The 26,254-nt window shown below is 35.6% G+C and overlaps 3 protein-coding genes across 5 annotated transcripts; 2 read left to right on the top strand and 1 right to left on the bottom strand.

Moving 5' to 3' along the window:
* The first annotated feature begins 918 nt into the window (after positions 1–918).
* Positions 919–16,614, top strand: LOC104219651 (beta-fructofuranosidase, insoluble isoenzyme CWINV3-like). The gene is made up of 7 exons (XM_009770354.2): positions 919–1,040; positions 1,220–1,228; positions 3,853–4,715; positions 5,370–5,528; positions 5,685–5,932; positions 16,011–16,101; positions 16,222–16,614. Exons 1-7 carry the CDS (start codon positions 983–985, stop codon positions 16,399–16,401), a joined length of 1,608 nt encoding a protein of 535 aa, XP_009768656.1. The 5' UTR covers positions 919–982; the 3' UTR covers positions 16,402–16,614.
* Positions 16,615–19,753: 3,139 nt separating this feature from the next.
* On the top strand, positions 19,754–20,065 carry LOC104219652 (uncharacterized). The gene has a single exon (XM_070149957.1). The coding sequence runs from the start codon at positions 19,754–19,756 to the stop codon at positions 20,063–20,065; it is 312 nt and encodes a 103-aa protein (XP_070006058.1).
* Positions 20,066–21,237: 1,172 nt separating this feature from the next.
* LOC104219654 (pentatricopeptide repeat-containing protein At1g56690, mitochondrial-like) lies at positions 21,238–26,077 on the bottom strand. Of its 3 annotated transcripts, XM_009770359.2 has the most exons (3): positions 23,212–26,077; positions 22,769–22,847; positions 21,238–22,598 (listed from the first exon to the last, which is right to left on the bottom strand). In XM_009770359.2, exon 1 carries the CDS (start codon positions 25,966–25,968, stop codon positions 23,854–23,856), a length of 2,115 nt encoding a protein of 704 aa, XP_009768661.1. In that variant the 5' UTR covers positions 25,969–26,077; the 3' UTR covers positions 21,238–22,598; positions 22,769–22,847; positions 23,212–23,853. The 3 variants fall into 3 exon arrangements, with proteins under 3 accessions (XP_009768661.1, XP_070003961.1, XP_009768660.1); XM_070147860.1 differs by having other exon boundaries at positions 22,769–26,077; XM_009770358.2 differs by lacking the exon at positions 22,769–22,847.
* Positions 26,078–26,254: the final 177 nt, after the last annotated feature.

The raw sequence follows: 26,254 nt of genomic DNA, 5'->3' as shown, positions 1-26,254 counted from the left end.
GATTTATGTACAAGCCAAGTGTAAATGATCGTTTCTACCTTTCATGATCTCACCCATCCAATCAACAACAACAACAACAACCAAGTATAATCTCACAAGTGGGGTTTGGGGAAGGTAATATGTACGCAGACCTTACCCCTACCCCGAAGGGTAGAGATTAGAGAGGCTGTTTCCAGAAGACCCTCGGCTAAAAAAAAAAAAGCAACAGGAGACGATATATTAGTAACAACAATATTAGAGATATGAAATACAGAATACGAAATACGAAATAGATGGCTGATATAGTAAAAATTAGCAGGTAAAGCCCTGCATCAATAGACGACCAATGACATTCTTAGTCTAACTCCTAACTGACTAGTCTCACTCTATTTTGCTGCTGTAGAAATATTCACAACTCTCCCCTAACCTACAACCTTAAGTTTCACCCATCCAATCATGCTGTTTTAATCAGCATTTCGTAATAAAATAAAATAATCAGAATCCTGCCCCAGAAATTAACATATATTTACCTAAGCGTCTTTTAGGTACATGATTGAATTCAGACAGACAAGTTGGAATATATTAATTTGACTTGTACAATATATACATAAACCAAAATGCTTACGTAGCAGGTCACCGTTTGGCTAAGATTATTGATGACAAATTCATAAACCACTAATACTTTAGGTCTTAATTTGCTGGAATATATTATTTTGACTTGTAAATATAATATTTTGACTTGTGTAAGATATATGGAATGGAAGTTTCCTCTTGTTTGCCGTCTTTGGATTAGTTGGAATACACTATTTGGGATTAGTTGGGATATATTATTTAAATTTTGTTGGCATATATTATTTAAATTTTGTTGGAATATATTATTTTAAATGACTTGTACAAGACAGAGTAAGACGGGATAGTGTATTTATACCTTCTTCAATTGTATGCAACATTTGCACTAACAAAAAAGAAGTTTTCAAGTGTAAATCAATATTTTCCTATCCTCATGGCTCAACCTTATAGAACTGCATATCATTTTCAACCTCCCCGAAATTGGATTAATGGTAATTCTTAAATATGCTTATCCTTTTTCAGATTTGTGATTATTTTTGTGTAATATATAATAAACTCTTATTTTTTATATTTTATGTTTTTATTTATTTATTCTTGATTTTTGTTCGATTGGTGGATCGTGTCGTTGACTTGTAATGCTGATGAACTGGAATACATGTTGGACTCACAGATCCTAATGGTAAGTTTTCTTGTCTAATTGTTTTCTATTTAGAGGACTTAAAATTCTATCACATAATTCTACCTTTTTCACGTCACAAATAATACTGGCAAATTTTAATGTTGTCGTTCCAGCTCTCTTCCTCCAATAATATTGTACAACCTAAAAACTCAAGGGTATGATAAGAAAGAGAAATGGGGATAATTGGATGTAATTTTAGCTCACTACTCCCTCCGTTTCATAATAAGCGACCAATTTGCTTTTGGCACGCTCATTAAGTAAATATTAAATCCTATATAGTAATACCTAGTATGACTAAACTACCCTTAATTAAATATTTAATGTGAGGAGTAAGAAATTTTTTAGGGATATGTATATAAGGATAATTTTGTAAAAACAAATTGAATTTTTTCTTGAATATATAAACGAACAAATAAAAAAATAAATTGGTCACTTATTGTGGACCGGAGGAAATAATAAAAATAAGTTGTGGCTGGACGTCCAAATTAATGTTCTTCTTTTCTTGTCCGTTTTTATATTTTCATTTACGAAAAACGGGAAAGTTGTCCTAGAAAATCTTTCTAAAATAAGGATTTCATTGTCTAAGTTAGGCGTGTACAAAGAAAATCGATAAACCGCACCAAATCGATAATTCGAGTCAAATTAAAAAAAAAAATCGATTGTGGTTTGGTATTGGAAAAAAAAATCGGACTATAATTAGTTTGGGTTTAACAAAAAAAGGTCAAACCAAAATCAAACCAACCCGATAGTACATTTATACAATTTTTAAAAATATTTTATATATATAAATATTTATTATAATGTAATTTATAAATATATTTTAAACTCTTTCAAAATTTTATTTTTTAACGTATTATTTTAAGTTTGGACTTAATATTCTTGAATGGTAAATAAATTTTATAGCCCATAAATGTAGTAACTCAAACAAAGTTCAAATCAATACTAATGCTAACAAAAGATATTCAATTCAACACTAGGAATGATGATAGTGTTGAATATCTATTTTTTAGTTTTACATTGGTATATAATGAAAATGCATAACTTAGTTTATCTTTTTCTTTAGTGCTTAATTATGTAATTAATAGTATTTATTAGCTATATTAATTTTAAGCATGACCTATATAGTATTTTTAGATTATGTTAATTCTCATTATGGCATATGCTTTATGCAATTTTATTATTATTTTTTGAATATTTTAATTATATCATATTATTGTATTATTTTCTTGAAAAATACATTATATAATTGTATCTTATTAGGACTAAAAAAATATTTGGAGACAAGTTACGTATTTTGTGCTACTTGAAAATCCGAGAAAAATCGAGATTGAAAAACCCGACTTTGTTGGTTTGGTTGGTTTACAGATTTAAAAATCCGGCATTATTAGTATGGTTTGTAATTAAAAAAATCCGAACCAACCTTACCTATTTTTACCCCTAGTCTAAGTATGCCAAAATTTAAATAAAATTCAAGAATTACACTAAACTTGAATGAAGGTATTGTAAGTGATAACCAAATTACGTATTATTTTATAATTCGATAGAATTTATAATCATCAGTAGTTGTTTGCTTGCTTGTTCAATATAATAAGGAAAATGTTAATCAGAAAATTAAATATAATCAACTCTTCGTTGTGCATCTAGAATAGAGGATCCAAGTAATTATAGGAACTAAAGCTGAGGAGAAAATTAAACTACTATGTACAAATTTGAACATCATGTTTGGAAGGAAGGAATTCAAAAATAGCTAAATTTACAAGTAATCATTCAAAAATAACCATAATTTCAAAAGTAATCGAAATTTAGCCACTTTTCATGTAAAGATAAATCTGAACGAAAATATCGTTCAAAATTCGGAAAAATAATCCAATAATATACTGGAATTCCAGTATAATATACAGGAACTCCAGTATACTTACCGGTCCAGTATAATATACTGGAACTTTTCGCGTGTAGGAGTTCTAGCATAATATGCTGGAAGTTCATACACAGTTACACCGATCTCCAGTATATTATGCTGGAACTTTTCGTGTTGCAGTAAAATATTGACTATTTTTCAATGACTTTGCAAACGCTGGCTATTTATGAATGACCAGTCCGAAAACTGGCTAACCCGTGCTATTTTTATTATTTGGAAGCACAGGAGAATATTCATTTGTTTATATTATTACCAGTATTTGATACTGGATCAATCATATCATTACTATATTTTCCCCATTTATTGTGTCAATGCACTAAACATTATGAAAAAAATATTTACACAATCAATAGGTATTGCTAGTTACTTTATAATAGCATAACTTGATAAACTAAAATAAATGGTAAATAACCTGTTATACAACAACAACGACAACAACCTAGTATAATCCCACTTAGTGGGGTCTGGGGAGGGTAGTGTGTCCGCAAACCTTACCCCTACCCTGGAGTAGAGAGGCTGTTTCCAAATAGACCCCCGACATACTTCCCTCCAAGAACTTCCTACCTTGCTCTTGGGGAGACTCGAACTACAACCTCTTGGTTGGAAGTGGAGGTTGCTTACCGTCAGAGCAACCCTCTTGTCTGTAAATAACCTGTTATAACAAGTTAAATTACACCGTTAGTATTTTACAATATTAAATTTGCAGGACCAATGATATACAAAGGAATATACCATTTATTTTACCAGTACAATCCTGAAGCTGCAATATGGGGAAACTTAGCATGGGGTCATTCTACTTCAACTGATCTTGTTGACTGGACTATTCATCCTCCTGCACTTATCCCTTCAGATTCATATGACATCAATGGTTGTTGGTCAGGTTCTGTTACACTTCTCCAAAATGGCACACCAGCTATACTTTACACTGGTTGTGACACACAAGATACACAACTTCAAAATCTAGCCATACCAAAAGATTTATCAGATCCTTATCTTATCGAATGGATTAAATCGGATCATAATCCGATAATGGTACCTAATCCAGGGGAAGAAACTTTGTTCAGGGACCCGAGCACGGCGTGGTTAGGCCCTGATGATGGAATTTGGAGAGTTATTATTGGAAATGAAAGAGAAGGCAATGGAACTGCTATTTTATACAAAAGTAAAGATTTTATTCATTGGACTGAAGCTGAGCGACCCTTGCATTGGACAAATGAAACTAGAATGTGGGAATGTCCTGAAATTTTCCCTGTATTAGTTGATGGTACTGAAAATGGAGTTGACACTAAAGTGATTTTTCAAGGGATTAAATATGTACTTAAGATTAGTGTGGCTGGTACTGGTGTTGATTATTATACGATTGGAAATTATGACCATGAGAATGATGTATATATACCAGATGATGGATTTGTAGACAATATTGAATCAGGATTAAGGGTGGATTATGGAAGGTTTTATGCTTCTAAGTCTTTTTTTGACAGTGCCAAAACCAGGAGGATCTTGATTGCTTGGGTTGATGAGTCTACAAGTAGGGAAATTGATATCATCAAAGGATGGTCTGGTCTTCAGGTAATTAATTCCTTTGATGCCTTTCTTATATATGGCACAATTCTCAAATATCTGATGAAAAACAATAATATATCGAGTATATTCTCATAAGTGGGATCAGGGAGGGTAGTATATATCTAGATCTGACTCTTACCTTGTAAAAGTAGGAAGGTTGTTTCTGATAAAACCTCGACTCAAGAAAAGCAAAACCGCAACAATTATGACGAAGAACTACGGAAAGATAAACAATAACAACAACTCAGTGGGTAGGGTCCGGGAGGGTAATGTGTACGCAAACCTTACCCCTACCCTGGAGGATAGAGAAGCTGTTTCCAAAAGAGAAACAATAACAATAACCAAAAAAAATATAATCGAAGCATAAGAAACATCGGGTAATAATAGCGATCTAAAAATAGGGAACACCAGGATAACACTAGTACTACAACTAAGAAAAAGAAGTACAGGTTTGGAAAAGAAATACGTTGGACGACTTACTAACCTCCTACCTTAATTCACGACCTCCACACCCTCATATCAAGGGTCATGTCCTCGGTAAGCTGAAGATGTGACATGTCCTGCATATCCTGATCACCTCTCCCCAACACTTCTTCGGCCTACCTCTATCTAAATATTTCTTCGGCCTACCTCTATCTAATGATAATCATTGTTTTACAGACGTTTCCTAGGAAGATTTGGCTCGATAAAGCTGGAAAGCAATTGGTTCAATGGCCAGTGGAAGAACTTGAAACACTAAGGAAAAACCAAGTTATATTACCAGCTACAACACTAAAAGCAGGTTCAAAGAGTGAAATTCCAGGTGTCACTGGTGCACAGGTATAATTCTTTAAACTTTTGCCGAGCGCATTTCGGAAACAACCTCTCTACCTTCACAGGTTACGGGAAGGTCTGGATACAAAGATTCCTCCCCAAACTTCATTCGTGGAATTACACTGGGATTGTTGTTTATTCATCGACTTATTATTGTTTCAGGCGGATGTAGAAATCTCCTTCTCAATCCCAATCGCGACGCTTGAGCAAGCAGAGGTTCTGGAATCAAGTTGGAGTAATTCACAAGAGATATGTCGCCAAAAAGCTTCATCAGCAAACAGTACTGGTGTTGGACCTTTTGGATTGCTAGTATTGGCCTCAAATACCATTGAAGAATATACTGCAGTGTTCTTTAGAATTTTCAAAAAGAATGGCAAGTTTGTTGTGCTAATGGGTTGTGATCAGAAAAGGTATCTACTCAACTCCTCCTAAAAGGATAGGCTACATTATCTGCTGCATACAAAAATCACTAGTTTTTAGGCTTATTTGTAGCTGGTGGTGGCAAAATGGATTAAAAAAAACAGTTATCCACCTGTATTATTCGTTAAAAAGTGGTTGGATAATGAACTTTTTAAAAACGGGTCAAATATGGATAAGAACCATATTATCCACTTAGAAAATGGATAACCAATGAATAACTAATGAGTTTAACTTTTATACTTATAAAGACTTAAATTGGAGGTTCTAAAGTTTGTGAGACTAGAAATTATCCCAAAAGTGATCATATTCAAGAAACCATGAATAATATGAATATTCACATTATATGCCAGTTAGCCTATTTTCAATCCGTATTATACATGGATCAAATAATTTATCTATTTTGAATCGCTCATATCCGGCCCGACCCGCCTGTTTGCCACCCCCTATTTGCAACATATAAATGCTTTTGCAACATCAATACTGGTAATATTTTTATAAGCTTGTTAATTTTTATTTGACTTGTACTTGTAAATAATAATTCTGGAGAAAAGAACGTTAGCCTATAAATGTAAATATAAATGAAACAGTAATTAATTCGAGCCCACTGAATTCCCAGTGTTTCAGCGAACACAAAGTTCGGCAGCAAATCACACTTATGGTTGCTTTGTTTGTAATTTAAAGCAATGCACAAGAAAGGAGGAGAACTCAGAAGTCGAATGGAAATTCTGAGAGGAAGGAATGCAATTTATAGCCAATGTTGAGCGATAACAGAAGAGGAAATCAGATTGCTCGTTGCTTTCTGTTTTCTGTCCGTTTTTTTCTATTTTTCAACAAGCTGCTGGCACCTTTCTTTTATAGTGTAATCAACTGGTAAACACACTCATTTGGTGAAGCATTTTCTCATGGTGGCTGGAGCACTAAGGCTTTTAATTAATGGAGGAAACACTCATGGTGGCTGGAGCACTAAGGCTTTTAATTAATGGAGGAAGCACTCAACATGGTGAAATGAGCACTTGCTCACTAATATTCATAGATTGGAAAACATCCGTTACAAATACGGATAATATTACGTTAATATTCACTATTAACAAATAAATTTGGTCAAAAATATTAATCAATCAATCGATCAGTTGACCAAATCCAAATCCGAAGCCGACGCCGAGCCGAGCCGAGCGAGCGACAACGGCAACGCGAGGCTTGCCTTCTTCCTAACTCTTTAAGAACTACATGAAGTGCATTTGGAAACATAAAATTTTACTCAAAATTTTCATTTCCCACCATTTTCCATTCACCTTCTTTTTAATACCTTTCCATATTAAAAAGAAACTCAACAATCCCCAAATGAATGGGGAATGACTATATCACGGAAGTATGCATGATAAACTTATGTGATTTGCAAGCAAGGATTAATTGCATTTGGATAAGTAGGTTTCCCTTTGAACTTTCCGTAGTGAACTTATGTCGGATATACATAGTCAATCGGTAGATTTGATATCTTTGAACCGTCGAACTTTAGTGTATACCTAGAAAACCATAAGTCACACAATCAACCCCTAACCGTCTTTGGTTCTCATTGTTGTGTTCGTTTCAGCCATGAACACCGCCTGATTTCATAAGTGCGTAGAGAATTGGCCTTGCAGAATTCTCCTTGAAGCGGCTAACACTTCACACTTACATAGGTGATTCCTAAACGTGTTATCTCGTAGATACACTATTTGATATATCCCGTATTAAATTTAGAAATCATTAAAAAGCCTTAATGCTTTATCCCTGGTACTGAACATTGTCTCATCACGAGAATGGACCAAGATTTTTGTTGACAATGTTGAACCGTCATTAATGACTTTGTTTGATCTCCTTGAACCTAGATCTTGGGATCTCTAGTCTTCTAGGTAGAGTTACCGCCACAATGACTTGTTCTCAGCCATAGTCCTATTCCCCTCGATGATTTCTCAATTACCTCTCTAGTTAGGCCTTTTGTAAGTGGATCTGACACATTATCACTTGACTTTACATAGGTAATCGTGATAATTCCTCTAGAGAGAAGTTGCCTAACGGTTTTATGTCTTCGTCGTATATGACGAGATTTACCATTATACATAACGCTCCCAGCCCTTCCAATTGCCGTTTGGCTATCGCAATGTATGCATATTGGTGCCAACGGTTTGGGCCAAAATAGAATGTCTTCCAAGAAATTTAGGAGCCATTCAACTTCTTCACCGGCTTTATCTAAGGCTATGACTCAACCTCCATTGTAGAGCAGGCAATACATGTTTGTTTGGACGACTTCCAAGGTACCGCTCCTCCACCAATAGTGAATACATATCCACTCGTGGACTTAGAATCAGCTGAACCGGTGATCCAATTTGCATCACAGTATCCCTCAATCACCGCAGGGAATTTACTGTAGTGCAAATCAAAGTTCTGGGTATGTTCTAAATATCCCAAAACTCGTTTTATTGTCATCCAACGAGATTGGCCTGGATTGCTCGTATATCGGCTCACTTTACTTATAGCATAAGCTATATCTGGTCGTGTACAATTCATGATATACATTAAGCATCCCAACACACGAGCATAATCCAATTGTGATATGCTTTGGCCTTTATTCTTTGCTGGTGCAAGATTCACATCAATTGGAGTCTTTGCAACTTTAAAGCCCAAGTGCTTGAATTTTTCAAGTACTGTCTTAATATAATGAGATTTTGACAATGCCAGACCATGAGGAGTCTTATGGATCTTAATTCCCAGAATTAAATCAGCAACTCCCAAGTTTTTCATATCAAACTTGCTAGTGAGCATACACTTAGTAGCATTTATGTTGGCAATGTCATTACTCATTATCAGCATATCATCCACATATAGGCAAACAATGACTATGTGATTTGGAACATTTTTAATGTACACACATTTATCACATTCATTTATCTTAAAACTATTTGACAACATTGTTTGGTCAAATTTCGCATGCCATTGTTTGGGTGCTTGTTTTAGTCCGTAAAGGGACTTAACAAGTCTACATACCTTCTTTTCTTTACCTGGAACCACAAACCCTTCAGGTTGTTCCATGTAAATTTCTTTCTCCAAATCTCCATTTAAGAAGGCTGTCTTTACGTCCATTTGATGAATTTCAAGACCATAAACTGCAGCTAAAGCTACTAGCATTCATATGGATCGTCACTGGAGAATATGTATCAAAGTAGTCAAGACCTTCTCGTTGTCTATATCCTTTGACAACAAGTCTTGCCTTAAATTTATCAATAGTGCAATCATCTTTCATTTTTCTTTTAAAAATTCATTTACAACCCAAAGGTTTATTTCCAGGAGGAAGATCAACCAATTCACATGTATGGTTGTTCAAAATGGATTCTATTTCACTATTAACTGCCTCTTTCCAAGACAATGATTCCGAAGATGACATAGCTTCTTTAAATGTTTGAGGCTCATTCTCCAATAAGAAAGTCACAAAATCTGGTCCAAATGAAGTAGACGTTCTTTGATGTTTACTACGTCTTGGATCCTCCTGATTAAATGTACTTTCTTTTGTTTCTTCCCGAGGTCGTTTAAATCCTTCACCAAAATCGACTCGCATTCCTTTTTATACGGATATATATTTTCAAAGAACTCAACATTATCTGATTCTATAACCGTATTATTATGAATGTCGGGATTTTCTGATTTATGAACCAGAAATCGATAGGCTTTACTATTGGTCGCATATCCTATGAAAACACAATCAATTATTTTCGGTCTTATTTTTACCCTTTTGGGTTTAGGAACTTGCACTTTTGCCAAACACCCCCACACTTTAAAATAATTCAAGTTGGGCTTCCTTCCTTTCCATTTTTCATATGGAATGGATTGTGTTTTGCTATAGGGTACTTGATTTAATATTCGGCTAGCCGTAAGAATGACTTCTCCCCACAAGTTCTGTGGCAAGTCAGAACTTATCAACAATGCGTTCATCATCTCCTTTAATGAACGATTCTTTCTTTCCGCAATTCCATTGGATTGGGGCGTGTAAGGGGATGTTGTTTGATGAATAATTCCATATTCTAGACATATTTCTTCAAACAGAGATTCATATTCACCACCCTATCACTTCTTATTATTTTGACTTTCTTGTTAAGTTGTGTTTCAACTTCATTTTTATATTGCCTGAATGCGTCTATTGCTTCATCTTTACTATTAAGTAAGTAAACATAGCAATATCGAGTACTGTCCAAAATAAAAGTTATGAAATACTTCTTTCCATCGCGAGATGGTATTGACTTCATGTCATAAATATCTGTGTGAATTAAGTCTAAAGGATTTGAATTCCTTTCAACCGACTTATGAAGATGTTTAACATACTTAGATTTCACACATATTTGACATTTTGATTTTTCGCATTCAAACTTAGGCAATATTTCCAAGTTAATCATTTTCCGCAAGGTTTTATAATTGACATGACCCAAACGTACATGCCATAAATCATTTGACTCAAGTAAGTAAGAAAAAACTGAAGTCTTATTATTATTGTCAACAACTATTACATTGAGCTGGAAAAGGCCCTCAGTGAGGTAACCTTTTCCTACAAACATTTCATTCTTACTTATTACAACCTTGTCAAATACAAAAATGCACTTGAAACCGTGCTTTACAAGAAGTCCAGTAGAGACTAAATTCTTCCTAATTTCGGGAACATGAAGGATGCTGTTCAAATTCATGACCTTGCCAGAAGTCATCTTGAGAAATATCTTCCCATATCCTTCAAATTTTGCTGTAGCAGCATTTCCCATAGAAAGAGTTTCTTCGGGTCCAGCAGAAGCATAGGTAGAAAATGCTTCCCTCATAGCACAAACATGGCGAGTGGCTCCAGAATCAATCCACCACTCCTTTGGGTTTCCTACCAGGTTGCATTCAGAAAGCATGGCGCACAAGTCATCAACATCATCATGCTTTTCTACCATGTTTGCTTGACCCCTTTGCTTGTCTTTCTTCCGAGCACGACACTCCGTAGATTTGTGTCCGGTTTTCCCACAGTTGTAGCAGTTTCCACTGAACCGCTTCTTGCTTGGGTTGTATTTCGGACCAGAAGCCTTCTTTCTCTTTTTGTTATCTTCAACAATATTTGCTCCCATTATTGTTGAATTTCCACGGCCTCTTCTCTCAGCAGCTTTGTTGTCCTCTTCGATTCTCAATCGAACAATGAGATCTTCAAGGGACATCTCCTTTCGTTTGTGTTTCAAATAATTTTTGAAGTCCTTCCACAATGGAGGCAACTTCTCAATTATTGCTGCTACTTGGAATGCTTCATTGATGACAAGACCTTCAATGAAAATTCCGTTAGTAAAATTACTAAAAATTTTACTTTCAACATCAGTATTCTTTTGAAATATACCTTCAGCAAGTAGATCATGAATAATTACTTGCAATTCTTGGACTTGGGTAATAACAGACTTGTTATCTACCATTTTGTAATCCAAAAGTTTTGCAGCGACGAATTTCTTCATCCCGATATCTTCAGTTTTGTATTTCTTTTCAAGCGCATTCCACAATTCTTTTGATGTCTCCACGCCACTGTATACATTATACAGATTATCATCCAGTCCGCTAAGAATATAATTCTTGCAAAAAAATTAGAATGCTTCCACGCCTCAATCTCGAGAAAGCTTTCATTCTCTAGAGTTTCATCTGGCAGATCCGGAACATCTTCCTTGATGAACTTCTGTAGACATAACGTAGTCAAGTAGAAGAACATCTTCTGCTGCCAGCGCTTGAAATCAATCCCGAAAATTTTTTCGGATTTCTCTGCCGGTGCCAACGCCGGTGTTCGGCTTGTTGATGCGTTGGCTGTCATCATCGGAACAGCTCGGTTTCTGTTGTCATTTTCCATTTCTGTAAAAGAATGACACAAATAAATGTTTAAACTGGGAGAAAAAAAAATCACGTCGATTTTAATTTCCAACAAACCGCCACGAAGGATTATTTTTACAACGGAAATCGAGCTATTCCGATGATGACAGCCAACGCTTCAACAAGCCGAACACCGGCGTTGGCACCGGCAGAGAAACCCGAATTTTTTTTTGGGATTGATTTCAAGCGCTGGCAGCAGAAGATGTTCTTCTACTTGACTACGTTATGTCTACAGAAGTTCATCAAGGAAGATGTTCCTGATCTGCCAGATGAAACTCCAGAGAAATGAAAGCTTTCTCGTGATTGAGGCGTGAGAGCATTCTGATTTTTTGTGCAAGAATTATTTTCTTAGCGGACTGGATGATAATCTGTATAATATATACAGTGGCGTGGAGACATCAAAAGAATTGTGGAATGCTCTTGAAAAGAAATACAAAACTGAAGATGCCGGGATGAAGAAATTTGTCACTGCAAAATTTTTGGACTACAAAATGGTAGATAGCAAGTCTGTTATTACCCAAGTCCAGGAATTGCAAGTAATTATTTATGATCTACTTGCTGAAGGTCTTGTCATCAATGAAGCATTCCAAGTAGCAGCAATAATTGAGAAGTTGCCTCCATTGTGGAAGGACTTCAAAAATTATTTGAAACACAAACGAAAGGAGATGTCCCTTGAAGATCTCATTGTTCGATTGAGAATCGAAGAGGACAACAAAGCTGCTGAGAGAAGAGGCCGTGGAAATTCAACAATAATGGGAGCAAATATTGTTGAAGATAACAAAAAGAGAAAGAAGGCTTCTGGTCCGAAATACAACCCAAGCAAGAAGCGGTTCAGTGGAAACTGCTACAACTGTGGGAAAACCGGACACAAATCTACGGAGTGTCGTGCTCGGAAGAAAGACAAGCAAAGGGGTCAAGCAAACATGGTAGAAAAGCATGATGATGTTGATGACTTGTGCGCCATGCTTTCTGAATGCAACCTGGTAGGAAACCCAAAGGAGTGGTGGATTGATTCTGGAGCCACTCGCCATGTTTGTGCTGTGAGGGAAGCATTTTCTACATATGCTTCTGCTGGACCCGAAGAGACGCTCTCTATGGGAAATGCTGCTACAGCAAAAATTGAAGGATACGGTAAGATATTTCTCAAGATGACTTCTGGCAAGGTCATGACTTTGAACAACGTCCTTCATGTTCCCGAGATTAGGAAGAACTTAGTCTCTACTGGACTTCTTGTAAAGCACGGTTTCAAGTGCGTTTTTGTATCTGACAAGGTAGTGATTAGTAAGAATGAAATGTTTGTAGGAAAAGGTTACCTTACTGAGGGCCTTTTCAAGCTGAATGTAATAGTTGTTGAAACTAATAATAAAACTTCAGCTTCTTCTTACTTACTTGAGTCAAATGATTTATGGCATGTACGTTTGGGTCATGTCAATTATAAAACCTTGCGAAAAATGATTAACTTGGAAGTATTGCCTAAGTTTGAATGCGAAAAATCAAAATGTCAAATATGTGTGGAATCTAAGTATGTTAAACATCCTTATAAGTCGGTTGAAAGGAATTCAAATCCTTTAGACTTAATTCACACAGATATTTGTGACATGAAGTCAATACCATCTCGCGGTGGAAAGAAGTATTTCATAACTTTTATTGACGATAGTACTCGATATTGCTATGTTTACTTACTTAATAGTAAAGATGAAGCAATAGACACATTCAGGCAATATAAAAATGAAGTTGAAACACAACTTAACAAGAAAGTCAAAATGATAAGAAGTGATAGGGGTGGTGAATATGAATCTCCTTTTGAAGAAATATGTCTAGAATATGAAATTATTCATCAAACAACATCCCCTTACACGCCCCAATCCAATGGGATTGCGGAAAGAAAGAATCGTTCATTATAGGAGATGATGAACGCATTGTTGATAAGTTCTGGTTTGCAACAGAACTTGTGGGGGGAAGCCGTTCATACGGCTAACCGAATACTAAATCGAGTACCCCATAGTAAAACACATTCCATTCCATATGAAAAATGGAAAGGAAGGAAGCCCAACTTGAATTATTTTAAAGTGTGGGGGTGTTTGGCAAAAGTGCAAGTTCCTAAACCCAAAAGGGTAAAAATAGGACCGAAAACAATTGATTGTGTTTTCATAGGATATGCGACCAATAGTAAATCATATTGATTTATGGTTCATAAATCAGAAAATCCCGACATTCATAATAATACGGTTATAGAATCAGATAATGCTGAGTTCTTTGAAAATATATATCCGTAAAAAAATGAATGGGAGTTGTTTGGTGAAGGATCTAAACGACCTCGGGAAGAAACAAAGAAATTACATTTAATTAGGAGGATCCAAGACGTAGTAAACGTCAAAGAACGTCTACTTCATTAGGACCAGATTTTGTGACTTTCTGGAGAATGATCCTCAAACATTTAAAGAAGCTATGTCTTCTTCGAAATCATTGTCTTGGAAAGAAGCAGCCAATAGTGAAATAGAATCCATTTTGAACAACCATACATGGGAATTGGTTGATCTTCCTCCTGGAAATAAACCTTTGGGTTGTAAATGAATTTTTAAAAGAAAATTAAAAGATGATGGCACTATTGATAAATTTAAGGCAAGACTTGTTGTCAAAGAATATAGACAACGAGAAGGTCTTGACTACTTTGATATATATTCTCCAGTAATGATCCATATGAATGCTAGTAGCTTTAGCTGCAGTTTATGGTCTTGAAATTCATCAAATGGACGTAAAGACAGCCTTCTTAAATGGAGATTTGGAGGAAGAAATTTACATGGAACAACCTGAAGGGTTTGTGGTTCCAGGTAAAGAAAAGAAGGTATGTAGACTTGTTAAGTCCCTTTACGGACTAAAACAAGCACCCAAACAATGACATGCGAAATTTGACCAAACAATATTGTCAAATGGTTTTAAGATAAATGAATGTGATAAATGTATGTACATTAAAAATATTACAAATCACATAGTCATTGTTTGCCTATATGTGGATGATATGCTGATAATGAGTAATGACAATTCCAACATAAATGCTACTAAGCGTATGCTCACTAGCAAGTTTGATATGAAAAACTTGGGAGTTGCTGATTTAATTCTTGAAATTAAGATCCATAAGACTCCTCAAGGTCTGGCATTGTCACAATCTCATTATATTAAGACAGTACTTGAAAAATTCAAGCACTTGGGCTTTAAAGTTGCAAAGACTCCAATTGACGTGAATCTTGCACCAGCAAAGAATAAAGGCCAAAGCATATCACAATTGGATTATGCTCGTGTGTTGGGATGCCCAGTGTTTCAGCGAACACAAAGTTCGACAGCAAATCACACTTACGGTTGCTTTGTTTGTAGTTTAAAGCAATGCACAAGAAAGGAGGAGAACTCAGAAGTCGAATGGAATTTTTGAGAGGAAGGAATGCAATTTATTGCCAATGTTGAGCGATAATAGAAGAGGAAATTAGATTGCTCGTTGCTTTCTATTTTCTGTCCGTTTTTTTCTGTTTTTCAACAAGCTGCTGGTTTCTTTTATAGTGTAATCAGCTGGTAAACACACTCATTTGGTGAAGCATTTTCTCATGGTGGCTGGAGCACTAAGGCTTTTAATTAATGGAGGAAGCACTCATGGTGGCTGGAGCACTAAGACTTTTAATTAATGGAGGAAGCACTCAACATGGTGAAATGAGCACTTGCTCATTAATATTCACGGATTAGAAAACATCCGTTACAAACACGGATAATATTACGTTAATATTCACTATTAACAAATAAATTTGGTCCAAAATATTAATCAATCAATCGATCATTTGACCAAATCCAAATCCGAAGCCGACGCCGAGCCGAGCCGAGCGAGCGACGACGGCGGCGCGAGGCTTGCCTTCTTCCTAACTCTTTAAGAGCTACATGAAGTGCATTTGGAAACTTAAAATTTTACTCAAAATTTTCATTTCCCTCCATTTCATATTCACCCTCTTTTTAATACCTTTTCATATTAAAAAGAAACTCAACAAATACTACTTGATGGAACATGACAAGTTTGAAAGTGTTTGTTTGCATTTAACTTACATAGTCGCCCACCCAACTATAGTCGCCTACCCAGCTGTTTAAACTAAAAAGATTTTAGAAATTCATTATGAATTTTTCAAAATGCAGGTCTGCTGAGGGTTTTGAGTACGACACAAGCAAATATGGAGCCTTTTTGGATGTTGATCCTGTTACGGAAAAGTTGTCATTGAGAACTTTGGTAAGTTTACTATCAAAATACAAATCTCCTAATTTTTGAATTATGCAACACATGTAACATATTCAAAGCTCGAAATAGCTAGACTAATTATATGCTTTTTTTTTTTCTTTTTTAAAACAGATTGATCATTCCATAGTAGAAAGCTTTGGTGGAGGGGGAAAAACTTGCATTACAACCAGAGCTTATCCTACTTTAGCCATCAACGATAATGCCCATATATTTGTTTTCAACAATGGATCCCACGATGTTGAAGTCTCCGGTTTGAGTGCTTGGAGTCTAAACCGGGCTCAGATCAACTGAACCGTTCGACGAATCATTTAACCAATAATTTATAAGGGAAAATCATTTTCTTTTTAATAAATTTGAAATAAAAACATGTATGTTTTTTTTTAAATTCTTGATCACCAAAAGATTTGGAGGTACGAAAAAAAAAAGGAACATTGCATTCGCCTTTTTATTTTAAGATCAAGTCAGCTTTTGGGAATATGTATAAATTTTGCATGAGTTTTCTTATATCTCATAATTAATAAACTTTTATCTGCATATATAATATCTGTATAGAGAAATAAAGTAGAAACCAAAGTACCAAATAGTTACTGCTAGTTTGAAGAGTTTTTGCCAATATTGTCCCTTATCTTTGAGGTTAGGTTTATTTTGGTCCCTCAAATATAATCATGAGCATATTTAGTCCCTTAAGTATGCTAAAGTAGAGCACCTTTAGTCTCACTGATAGAATCTGTCAAAGATCAATTACGGAGTTGTGTTTCGGCACTGACCGTCTTTTTAATTTACTTATCAAAAATATTTTATAAACCAACATCCACTAATAGTAGAGAGCTGATAAATTTAAGATTTTAACGTTGAAACTTTTACTTTTAAAATTTTTTGTTGATTTTTTCAAAAAGAAAAGTTAAAATTTGAAAAATATATAGCTGACAAGATCACTTCTAGGCATATTATTGAAGCAAACAAATAACCAGATTGTATTATCACTTTTAGCCCGCACCAGAAATTATTTATATTTAGTAGCCGAAAAAGTATATAAAATTTGTATAATTTTTGTATATTAACATACAAAATGTATTTATATACAAAATAATATACAAATTTATACATTTTTCGGCTATTATTTTACAACAGCTATACAGTGTCATTTTCTCATTGAAAACTGGCACATAGGGGATATTTTCAAGGTCAAAATTTTAGAAGACATTATCTAAAAATGAAGAATTAAAGCGATAATTTGCGTTATCTAATAAAAGGAGAGGAAACATTTTGCTTTAGAGCAGAAGATTTGATTCATGAATCAGAGTTGGTTAACACCGTTAGTTTTTGAACACATTCTGTCAGTGAGACTAAAGGTGCTCCACTTTAGCATACTTAAGGGATTAAATATGCTCAGGTTATATTTGAGGGATCAAAATACACCTACCCTCAAAGATAAGAGACAATATTGGTCAAAAACTCTCGTTTGAATTAAGAAGATCTAAATAAAACTGATGTTATTTTAGTACTGGCCAACTACTTGAATTAGAGATGGATTGGATATCATGTAAATGCAAATTAAGATTAAAAAATAAATAAGGCTACTTAGGTATTGTTTATAATTACATTGCTTTAATTCTATGAGGTACAATAATGTTATCAGATATGATTGATTTATTCAAATCAAAATGATTAACTTTTTAAAAAGGGAACAACATGAGCTGGCAATAGATATTTATTATTCTAAACAATAATACAGAGAGCCAAATACTTTTGTAATTAATAAGAGTTAGAAAGTCTAATTAACTTTGTGATAGCCAATACAGTTGTCCAAAATAACATGTTATAATTTTTATAAAATAAGTATGTACGAGTAAACTAATATACACAAAAGGGAAAATTTTGTACTCAAACAATTAATTTAATTACCTAACTAATGACGAAAAGAATAAATATTTTATCAGACTTGTAAACCCAAATTGAAAGAATATGGGCAGACACGATTTTGGTGTATCTGGAAACGACATAAGCCCCTACTTTGTTATTATGCTATTTATCGTAGTTTTAATTTTTATATATTTTAATTTAATATATTTTCAATTTTAATATATATCTAATTTTAATGTATTTTCAATTTTAGCAACATCTAATATTTTATATTCGTACCTTTCAATTTTAGCAAATAAACCTCGAGAGAGTAATACCCGACTTGAACCCTAGTTGTACAAATTTGCATATCCAATTGGTCTTGAGAAAGTTAATTCGGCCAAAATCACTCGAACCACCGAGAGGTGTAGAGTTTGAAGTTTTCCGGCCAAGTGGCAAGTTCATCCAAACCAGCCCAAAATCACACCACATAATCCCCGTTCTTCCCTCAACCCTAATTCGTGATTATTTTCCTTCAAATCTCTGTGAAACGGCGGCCCGCGGTGGCTGAAATCTGAGGGGTACTCTATAAATACGAGGTTTTGTGTTTTATTTGATATTTTGACCTAGAGAGCTCGGATTTTGGTGATTTTTCGAAGGTTTTTCAAGAAATTCCTTGGTATAAGTGATTCTAACTCAGATTTGGCTAGAGTACATGAATCTATCACTGAATTCATCATTTATTTCGTGATTTGGGATGGAATTTGGGAAGAAAATTGTGAAATCTTTCAAAAATGTAAAATGATGATTTCAAGGACAAATTATCTTAAATGTGAATATGTTGACTGTCTTGTTTCAATATGTACAACTCATCAATGCCTCAACTTTTATATTGTGGTGAGTTGTTTCATTTTGATTAGTTAGCTACATTTAATAAGAAATTCCGTATCCACAATATTGGTTTTTTTAATTTGTCTCTTTCAAAAAGCCAAAGATCCTTGTGAATCATGTTTTAGAATATTGTCATAACGATATTTAATACAACTATTATTTGGTAACCGAGTTAGACTAGATGATATTAATATATTATATCCAATAAAGCAATAGGTTTATCATTATAGCTTAACCACTCCATTAAAACCAATGTAATATTGCCAATTAATTCCAGCTGACCACTTCTCCCCCACTTTACACTTTGCACCAGAGAGTTAATATTTCGAGGTTATGGATTCAGGAATCTAAAATTTTAAGTTATTGCGTTCTAAATTATTTACTCCGGTTCACAAAAAGTAATCAATTTGTTTTTTTATTTTGGTTCAAATTAAATGTCAATTTATATAATCAAGAAAAAAAATTCTAACTTGTTTTTCCAAAATTACCCTTATGTACGTATTTCTAAAAAGTCATTTACTCCTCATATTTGAGAAGAGAATTAAGTGCTACTATAACTCTGGTGCAACATTTAATGAAGGGTAGTTTAGTTATACTAACTATTTTTCGTCTAGAATTTAGTATTTTCGTGTGCCCAAAGCAAATTGGTCCTTATTGTGTACCGGAGGGAGTAATAATTCGTATATATTCAATGAACTTTTTAAAAATAAATATATGGTTTGAATCAAAATTATTGGGTTCGACCAAACGCGCAGTGAGCACTCGGGCTCCGCCCCTACTTTACACCTTCAACTGGCAGACAAGTGGACAACATACAGTTTCAAGTTGAGGGAAATGACAGAAAAGTGAAAAGTAAGTTTAAGAGCAGAATCTAAAGAAAAACAGAAGAAGAGCATACTACTAACAAAACATGGCATTCAATGGGGTATTAGTGGTGTCAGTGGCAAAGTTTTCAGCACAGATTTGGCAGTTTCTGGCATGTTTGCAAGATCCAATAAGCAGCCAACAACTGTTGGATCTTGTTATCTGTTTTCCTCTTCAACGGATTGGTCTCTGTGTTTGGACTTTCCTCTGTTTTCCTCATAGCCTTTATTCCTACCAACGTTATTCTTACGCTACTTCTTCTACTTCATCATCTCATCATCAAGATTTTGATAATTCCTCTATTTCTTCTTCTTCAAATCTGGGACAGAATTGGGTTGAGTTCGACTTGATAATCTAATCTCCCTGTAACTACTGATCACCCATCTACCTGAATTTTATTTTCTGAATGTATATAGTCAATTTGAGTTGACCCTTTTCCCTTTTGTATTTTTTTCTTTCAAAAGAGGGGAGTTGGAGCAACAGTAAAATTGTCTTTGTGTGACCTAAAGGTTACGGAAATCAGCCATTGATGCTTGCATCAAGTAGGCCGGTTACATCACACTCTTTGGAGTGCGGTCCAAAATCAAGACCTTGTGTGAATGCGTGATGCTTCGTGCACCAGGCTATCTTTTATTCTTTTTCTTCCCCTCGACACACATGATTGATTCAGTTGTCTGTTCATTAGTAATTGTGGTGAAAGTGCTTCAGTTTCTACAGCAACTGATGTCTTATGTTAAGGTGGCTGATTTTGGATCCATTCGGATGATGATACTGTGAATTATGGGTGTTCCAAGACTTATTGAGTTTTTCTTCTTGTCACTAAAAGTCTGAATATTTTGTGGTTCTTGAGCTTGTATTCAGGAATTTAAGATAATTTTCATTGAGCTAGAGTTGGAGGTTATTTTTTTGGACCCTTGTACAGTCAAAAAGAAAAGAGTAAACCACCAGCAGTATGTTTATGGTAAATTTTACAGATTATGGTTGCAGCTGCCTAAATTAAGGGCCAGCTTCAAGTAGCAAAATATTTATGTGACCTATTGGTGTCATCATTTGCATAACTTTCCTGTTAGAATTGCAACTTCTATAAGCATTTGGTACCAGTTGTTTGTTGTCTCTGTCCATCAATTCGATACTACGTGCAATATGCAGAATTGTTTCATATTGCCAAAAGAGCATGAAGAATTTTAAGAACTCATCTGCAGATTTATTTGGTCACCTTTGGGCTGTTGTCTCTCTAGCAAAGAATTTGGAATTCAGGAGTTGTTTCTCCTTAAAATAGATCATGCTCTGGTTCTCAGCAGCTATACGCATGCATACTATTATAACATCCAAACCATGCATAATAGAATGCAATGACGGAGCCACTCATTGGCAAAGAGAGTCAATTGACACCTACCGCATAGATATGTTAAATATTTTATTTTTATGCAGATATATATGTGTTGAATCCCCTTAATTTTTTTATATGCTTATTTATATTTTGACTCCTCTTAGGGAAAATTCTGGCTCCGCTATAGAAAGAAAAAGAAATGAGCAAAATATTAGTTTCAATTGACATGGAGCAGAACGATTTATAGTTAGACATGAATAGCACAAGAAAAGATAGATAGAGAAGGTACCAAAAAGAGAAAGAGAAACCAATACATGCAACAGAAAAAATGACTTCAAGGACTAATAAATGGTAAAACAGACTGATGGTGCTTACTGTCTACTGCAGCATAACTGATATCCTCTCCTCTGTAAGTCGTCTTGTGTCAAAACAAGCACCAAAAGATGTAATCCATAAAAACACACAACTTTTGTCGGAACTCTTCTTTCCAAATCATTTTTCAAGGACAGTGAGTTACTGCAACTCCTCTGTTGAAGTAAAGTTTTCTAACAGGAGTTAACTGAGAATCTGCTATTCGTGCAGCCTGTCCATACAACGGGGTCTTGTTCACCTCCATATTTACTGCTTCCAGTTTATGCAACGCGGATTATATTAACCCTTTTTATTTCCAGTGACTGAAACTTCTTCTATCCATCTCCAGTGTAGCATCGAGATTGTTGTGAATCTTGAAGACGGCTATATAGTAAAGGTCAGGGAACAGCTCTTTCATGATAGACCTTTCCAGCTATTTATCTGACCATAATCTGATCTTCCTGCCATTGCGCTCCTTCAGTTATCTTTTTTTTATAAAGTCCTACCTCTAATTGGTTTCCATAGTGCAACTACATATGAAGTAGTCACTAGTCTAGTGCACCAGTTATCAGTTTTGCTGTATTGCACTGTTATCACATTCTTCCACAATTCATCCCTGCTCATTGTACCTCCTACACTATTCGGGAACAAACTTTTGTTGAGAATTTCAGATTTTTGATTCCCATACCTCATAGAATTTCTTTTTGTCTTTAGTCACTATGGGCCATCTGACTCGATGCATTTCTTTCTTCTCAGAATTTCATTACCATAGAAAGGTTTTATTTTATTCAATCGCTTTCCAACATTTGCACGAATGTGCAGTAAAGACATCAAGTAGGGACGCCATACAAAACACTACTGATTAGTATAGTCTTCCTCCCAAAGAAAGGTACAGCTTCTTTCTTGGAGCAAATCTGTTTTTACATCTGTCAATGACACTTTGCCAAGTGCCAGATTCTTTGTGTTTTGCTCCCAGATGTAGCCCAAGACAAACGGTGGGGTTTCCACCTTGCAATCGAATATCACAGCCAAGTCTTCTACTATATGATCAGCATTCACTGACGATATAACATGATATAAACTTAAAGCTGCTTCGTCTGCTGAAAGGCAAAATAGTTCCCTAGCAATGGCACTGTTTGAATCTTTTTTCAGAATAGGCAATCCATTAGAAGGGTAAAACAGGATATCCATAGCTTCGAGGGGGAAGCACCTGATTAAAGCAGAAGCAAGTTTTTTAATCAACAAGTCTACCATTTAATATGAAAAAGAAAAAAAGAAAAACTAGCAGCAAAGGTAAGAAAAATAGGAAGCACTAAACACAAAGCTTAAGGTTCATCTCCATTTGCAAACTGAAGAAGTAAATCATAATTACACCCGTACCCTTATGGAAGTCTGCCACAAGCTGATCTCGTTCTATTTCACCAACCCTGCTATAACAACAAAACCAGGAGTACGACTCCTGCTCATACGTGATATGCAACACAAGGATTAGAATGCAAAAGAAACCAGCAAACGATGCTTATAACCCAAGCCCAAACCATGGAAAGCTGAATTTGAAAATAACACAAGAAAAACATACATCCAAAATAACAGGATATCAGTTTCAATTCACATATAGCTTTGAATAATTTAAACAGATATGAACTACTACAAAGTGAAGAAAATGCAGAAAGACAACAATCTCAATAGAAAAAACTGAAAAACGGGGAAAAGAGAATAACAGGATATCAGTTTCAATTCATGGAAGTTTAGTATAATATCTTTCAGTAACAACTAATTTGATCAGAAAGCTAACTTCAGTGAACTTAGGCAGGACGGTTTACCTTCTCTTGAATTCTTGTCAACCTTCCGCTAGTTTGGCTCTGTACTACAAGTGGCTGAAGAAGATCAGAATAGCTGCAACAATGCCAACTCAGTAAAGCCATGCCATGATTGGAAACAAGATTGTTTTTGACAGATTAGCCGTTTTAGTTCATGGCTGGTGCATAGTGAAAAGGACAAAGTTAAGGTAGAAGTCATGTCTGCTCAGCACAGTTCAAACGCCAAGTCTCCGGCTCTAGTCTTTGTTCACGCTAATTCTCTGACTCGGTTCATGCTCTGGAAACCAGCTCCAGCTAGTGGAACTCCTGTTCTGAAGGTTGCAATAATGGGTGATCTGGCTTGGTGCAGAGCATTGTTTAGTATGAGATTAGATATTAGCTCCGTCCTAATCTTTGCATTCTTTTATATTCACAAATGAATTTGTTTGAGTAGACAACACAATCCTCTATAATTGTTCGACAAACTCAGGATACACTATATCTCCAGTAATTTGAGATGAAATACTCGCACTAGTGGGCTTTATGATCCTCTTCTATAATCTATTAGAGACGAATGCATACAGTTGGCTGCTAAATGAGTGCATAGTCACCATTTACCACAACACCAAAGCTGTTTGTAATGAATTATTACAGGTAATCAAGCAGTCACCAATAATCCCTACATGAACATACCCCATCCTTAAAATGGTGAAATCTGTTGGCATCTCTCAGAATTATCTCTCGTCCTGTGACTTTAGATATTAATTTAATAGCAGAATGACAATCACCACAAACCCGAAGATTTTTCATTACTCGTATAGGCATACCTTCAGGCAATTTCAGAAGTCCATAGGCCACAGCTAGTTTCTCACTGTGATAATTCAAGCTATGCATCTTCTCTTCTTCATCCACATCATGCAGAGCAAAGCTTCCATCAGGACAATATCCAGCTTCTCTTAACATAGGGCGCAACTTTTCTAACATTTTGATGATCGATTCATGCTCGGGATGGGGTGTGCTCTGTCCACCGGTGAACATATGCACCTTCTTGTCTACCTCAAGCCAACTACAACCAGGTGATTTAACCACTTCCCTAGACTGCATTGACTTCCTAAGCGAAGCAACATCAGCCCACTTACCTTTGGATGCATAAATATTAGAAAGTAGGACATAGGGCCCAGAATTTTGGGGTTCAAGCTGTAAAAGTTTCTTTGCAGCAACTTCCGCCAAGTCTAGGTTCATATGCATCCTACATGCACCCATCAAAGAACCCCAAACAATTGCATCTGCTTCTACAGTCATTTTGTTGATCAGATCCATTGCCTCATTCAACCGACCAGCTCGACCAAGCATGTCTACCATGCAAGCATAATGTGCAGTTGCTGGCTCCATCTGATATTTTGAATTCATGGACTCGAAGATGCCTTGCCCTTCTTTCACTTTCCCAGTGTAGCTGCATGCAGATAGAACTCCAACAAAGGTAACCTCGTCTGGGGTAATACCTAAAGAACACATTTCTCTGAACACTTCTAGAGCTTCATCTCCTAAACCATGTTGAGCATAACCTGTTATAATGGAATTCCACATGACCACATCTTTAGGAGAAAATCTGTCAAATATTATTTTTGCCTTGACGAAATCACCACATTTAATGTACATTGTGATTAATACAGACGAGACATACACATCATCATCACAGTCGGTTCTGATTAACTTTGCATGTATCTCTCTACCATAATCAAGACTTGCAAGACTAGCACAAATTGAAAGCATGCTTATCAAGGAAGGGAAATTTGGCCGAAATCCTTCTACTTGCATTCGTTGAAACAAATCCAGCGCCTCTAACTCATACCCTTTCCTTTCGTAAACCTTGATCATTGCACTCCATGTTGCATCATCCTTCTCCTTCAAATGATCAAATACCATCCTTACTTTAGCAACCTCCCCATTCTGTCCAATTCCAAGTATTATGGCATTACAAGCAGGAGTGGTTTTTACAGGCATTACTTCGAAAAGCTTCCACGCCTCTTCAAATCTACCATATTGCACATTGCTTATGACAATTGCAGTCCATGAGATCTCATTCTTATCAGGCATGACTTCAAATAGTTTTCTAGCAATATCCAGTTTACCATTTTGGGCATATCCTGATACCATGGCAGTCCAAGAAACGACATTCTTTTGTGGCATGTCATCAAAGAGGTCGCGAGCCTCTTCCAACCTGGCTTCCTGACAATATCCACATATCATATTAGTCCTTGCAACTACATCCTTTACTGGCATCATGACGTAAAGCTTTCTAGCCTCATCAATTCTCCCTTCTTGAATCAACCCGCCTAACATCACAGTCCATGACACAACATTCTTTTCAGGCATTTGCCAAAACAGAGTTTCCGCCTCCTCAACCAATCCCTTCTCAACATACCCTCTGACCATAGCAGTCCAGGAAATGACATTTCTTTGGGGCATTTTGTCAAACACCTTTCTTGCTTCCTTCACCATCCCATTCTTTACATAACCTGAGATTAACCCATTCCAGGAAACAATGTTTCTCTCAGGCATTTGATCAAAAAGACGCTGGCCTTCATAGGGCTGCTGATTTTGGAAATACCCAGCGATTATCGAGTTCCAAGAAGTTACAGTTTTGTCGGACATTTCGTCGAACACCCTTCGGGCATTCTGAATTTGGCCCAAACGAGCAAAATGAGAAATCTGAGAATTCGCTGCAATTGCGTGAGTGTAATAGTATTTCCGACATTGAACAAAGAATACGCGGTGCATCAATGAGAAACGTACTCCCGCGGTAGAACTACTTCTCTTCGGATATGAACCAACGCTTAGTTGGAGTCTTTGCGAGCAGAGAAGGAAGACAAGTGTAGTAGTATCTGAAAAATTGGCTCTGTTATTTTTATAAAAATAATAATTTATTTCGTTTGTCCATATATACTTAGGCGTATATTTTACCATTGTTCTAACTAAATTTACTTCTACTAACCATATCATTAAGTAAAATATTAATTACATCAGATAATAAAGTTGTCGTTTGAGTTGCTCAATCGTCCCTTGC

This window comes from Nicotiana sylvestris, chromosome 6, assembly GCF_000393655.2.
Source record: "Nicotiana sylvestris chromosome 6, ASM39365v2, whole genome shotgun sequence".
Lineage (NCBI taxonomy): Eukaryota > Viridiplantae > Streptophyta > Magnoliopsida > Solanales > Solanaceae > Nicotiana > Nicotiana sylvestris.
The sequence above is the reverse complement of the archived record's forward strand: the minus strand, read 5'-3'. Positions and strand labels throughout refer to the sequence as shown.

Excerpts from the sequence above, each read along its gene's own strand:
- LOC104219651 (XM_009770354.2), top strand. The coding sequence starts at position 983 with ATGGCTCAACCTTATAGAACTGCATATCATTTTCAACCTCCCCGAAAT. Across the intron at positions 4,716-5,369 it reads AAGGATGGTCTGGTCTTCAG|ACGTTTCCTAGGAAGATTTG; the intron begins GTAATTAATTCC and ends ATTGTTTTACAG. Across the intron at positions 16,102-16,221 it reads AGTTGTCATTGAGAACTTTG|ATTGATCATTCCATAGTAGA; the intron begins GTAAGTTTACTA and ends TTTTTAAAACAG.
- LOC104219652 (XM_070149957.1), top strand. The coding sequence starts at position 19,754 with ATGGCATTCAATGGGGTATTAGTGGTGTCAGTGGCAAAGTTTTCAGCA.
- LOC104219654 (XM_070147860.1), bottom strand. The coding sequence starts at position 25,968 with ATGCACCGCGTATTCTTTGTTCAATGTCGGAAATACTATTACACTCAC.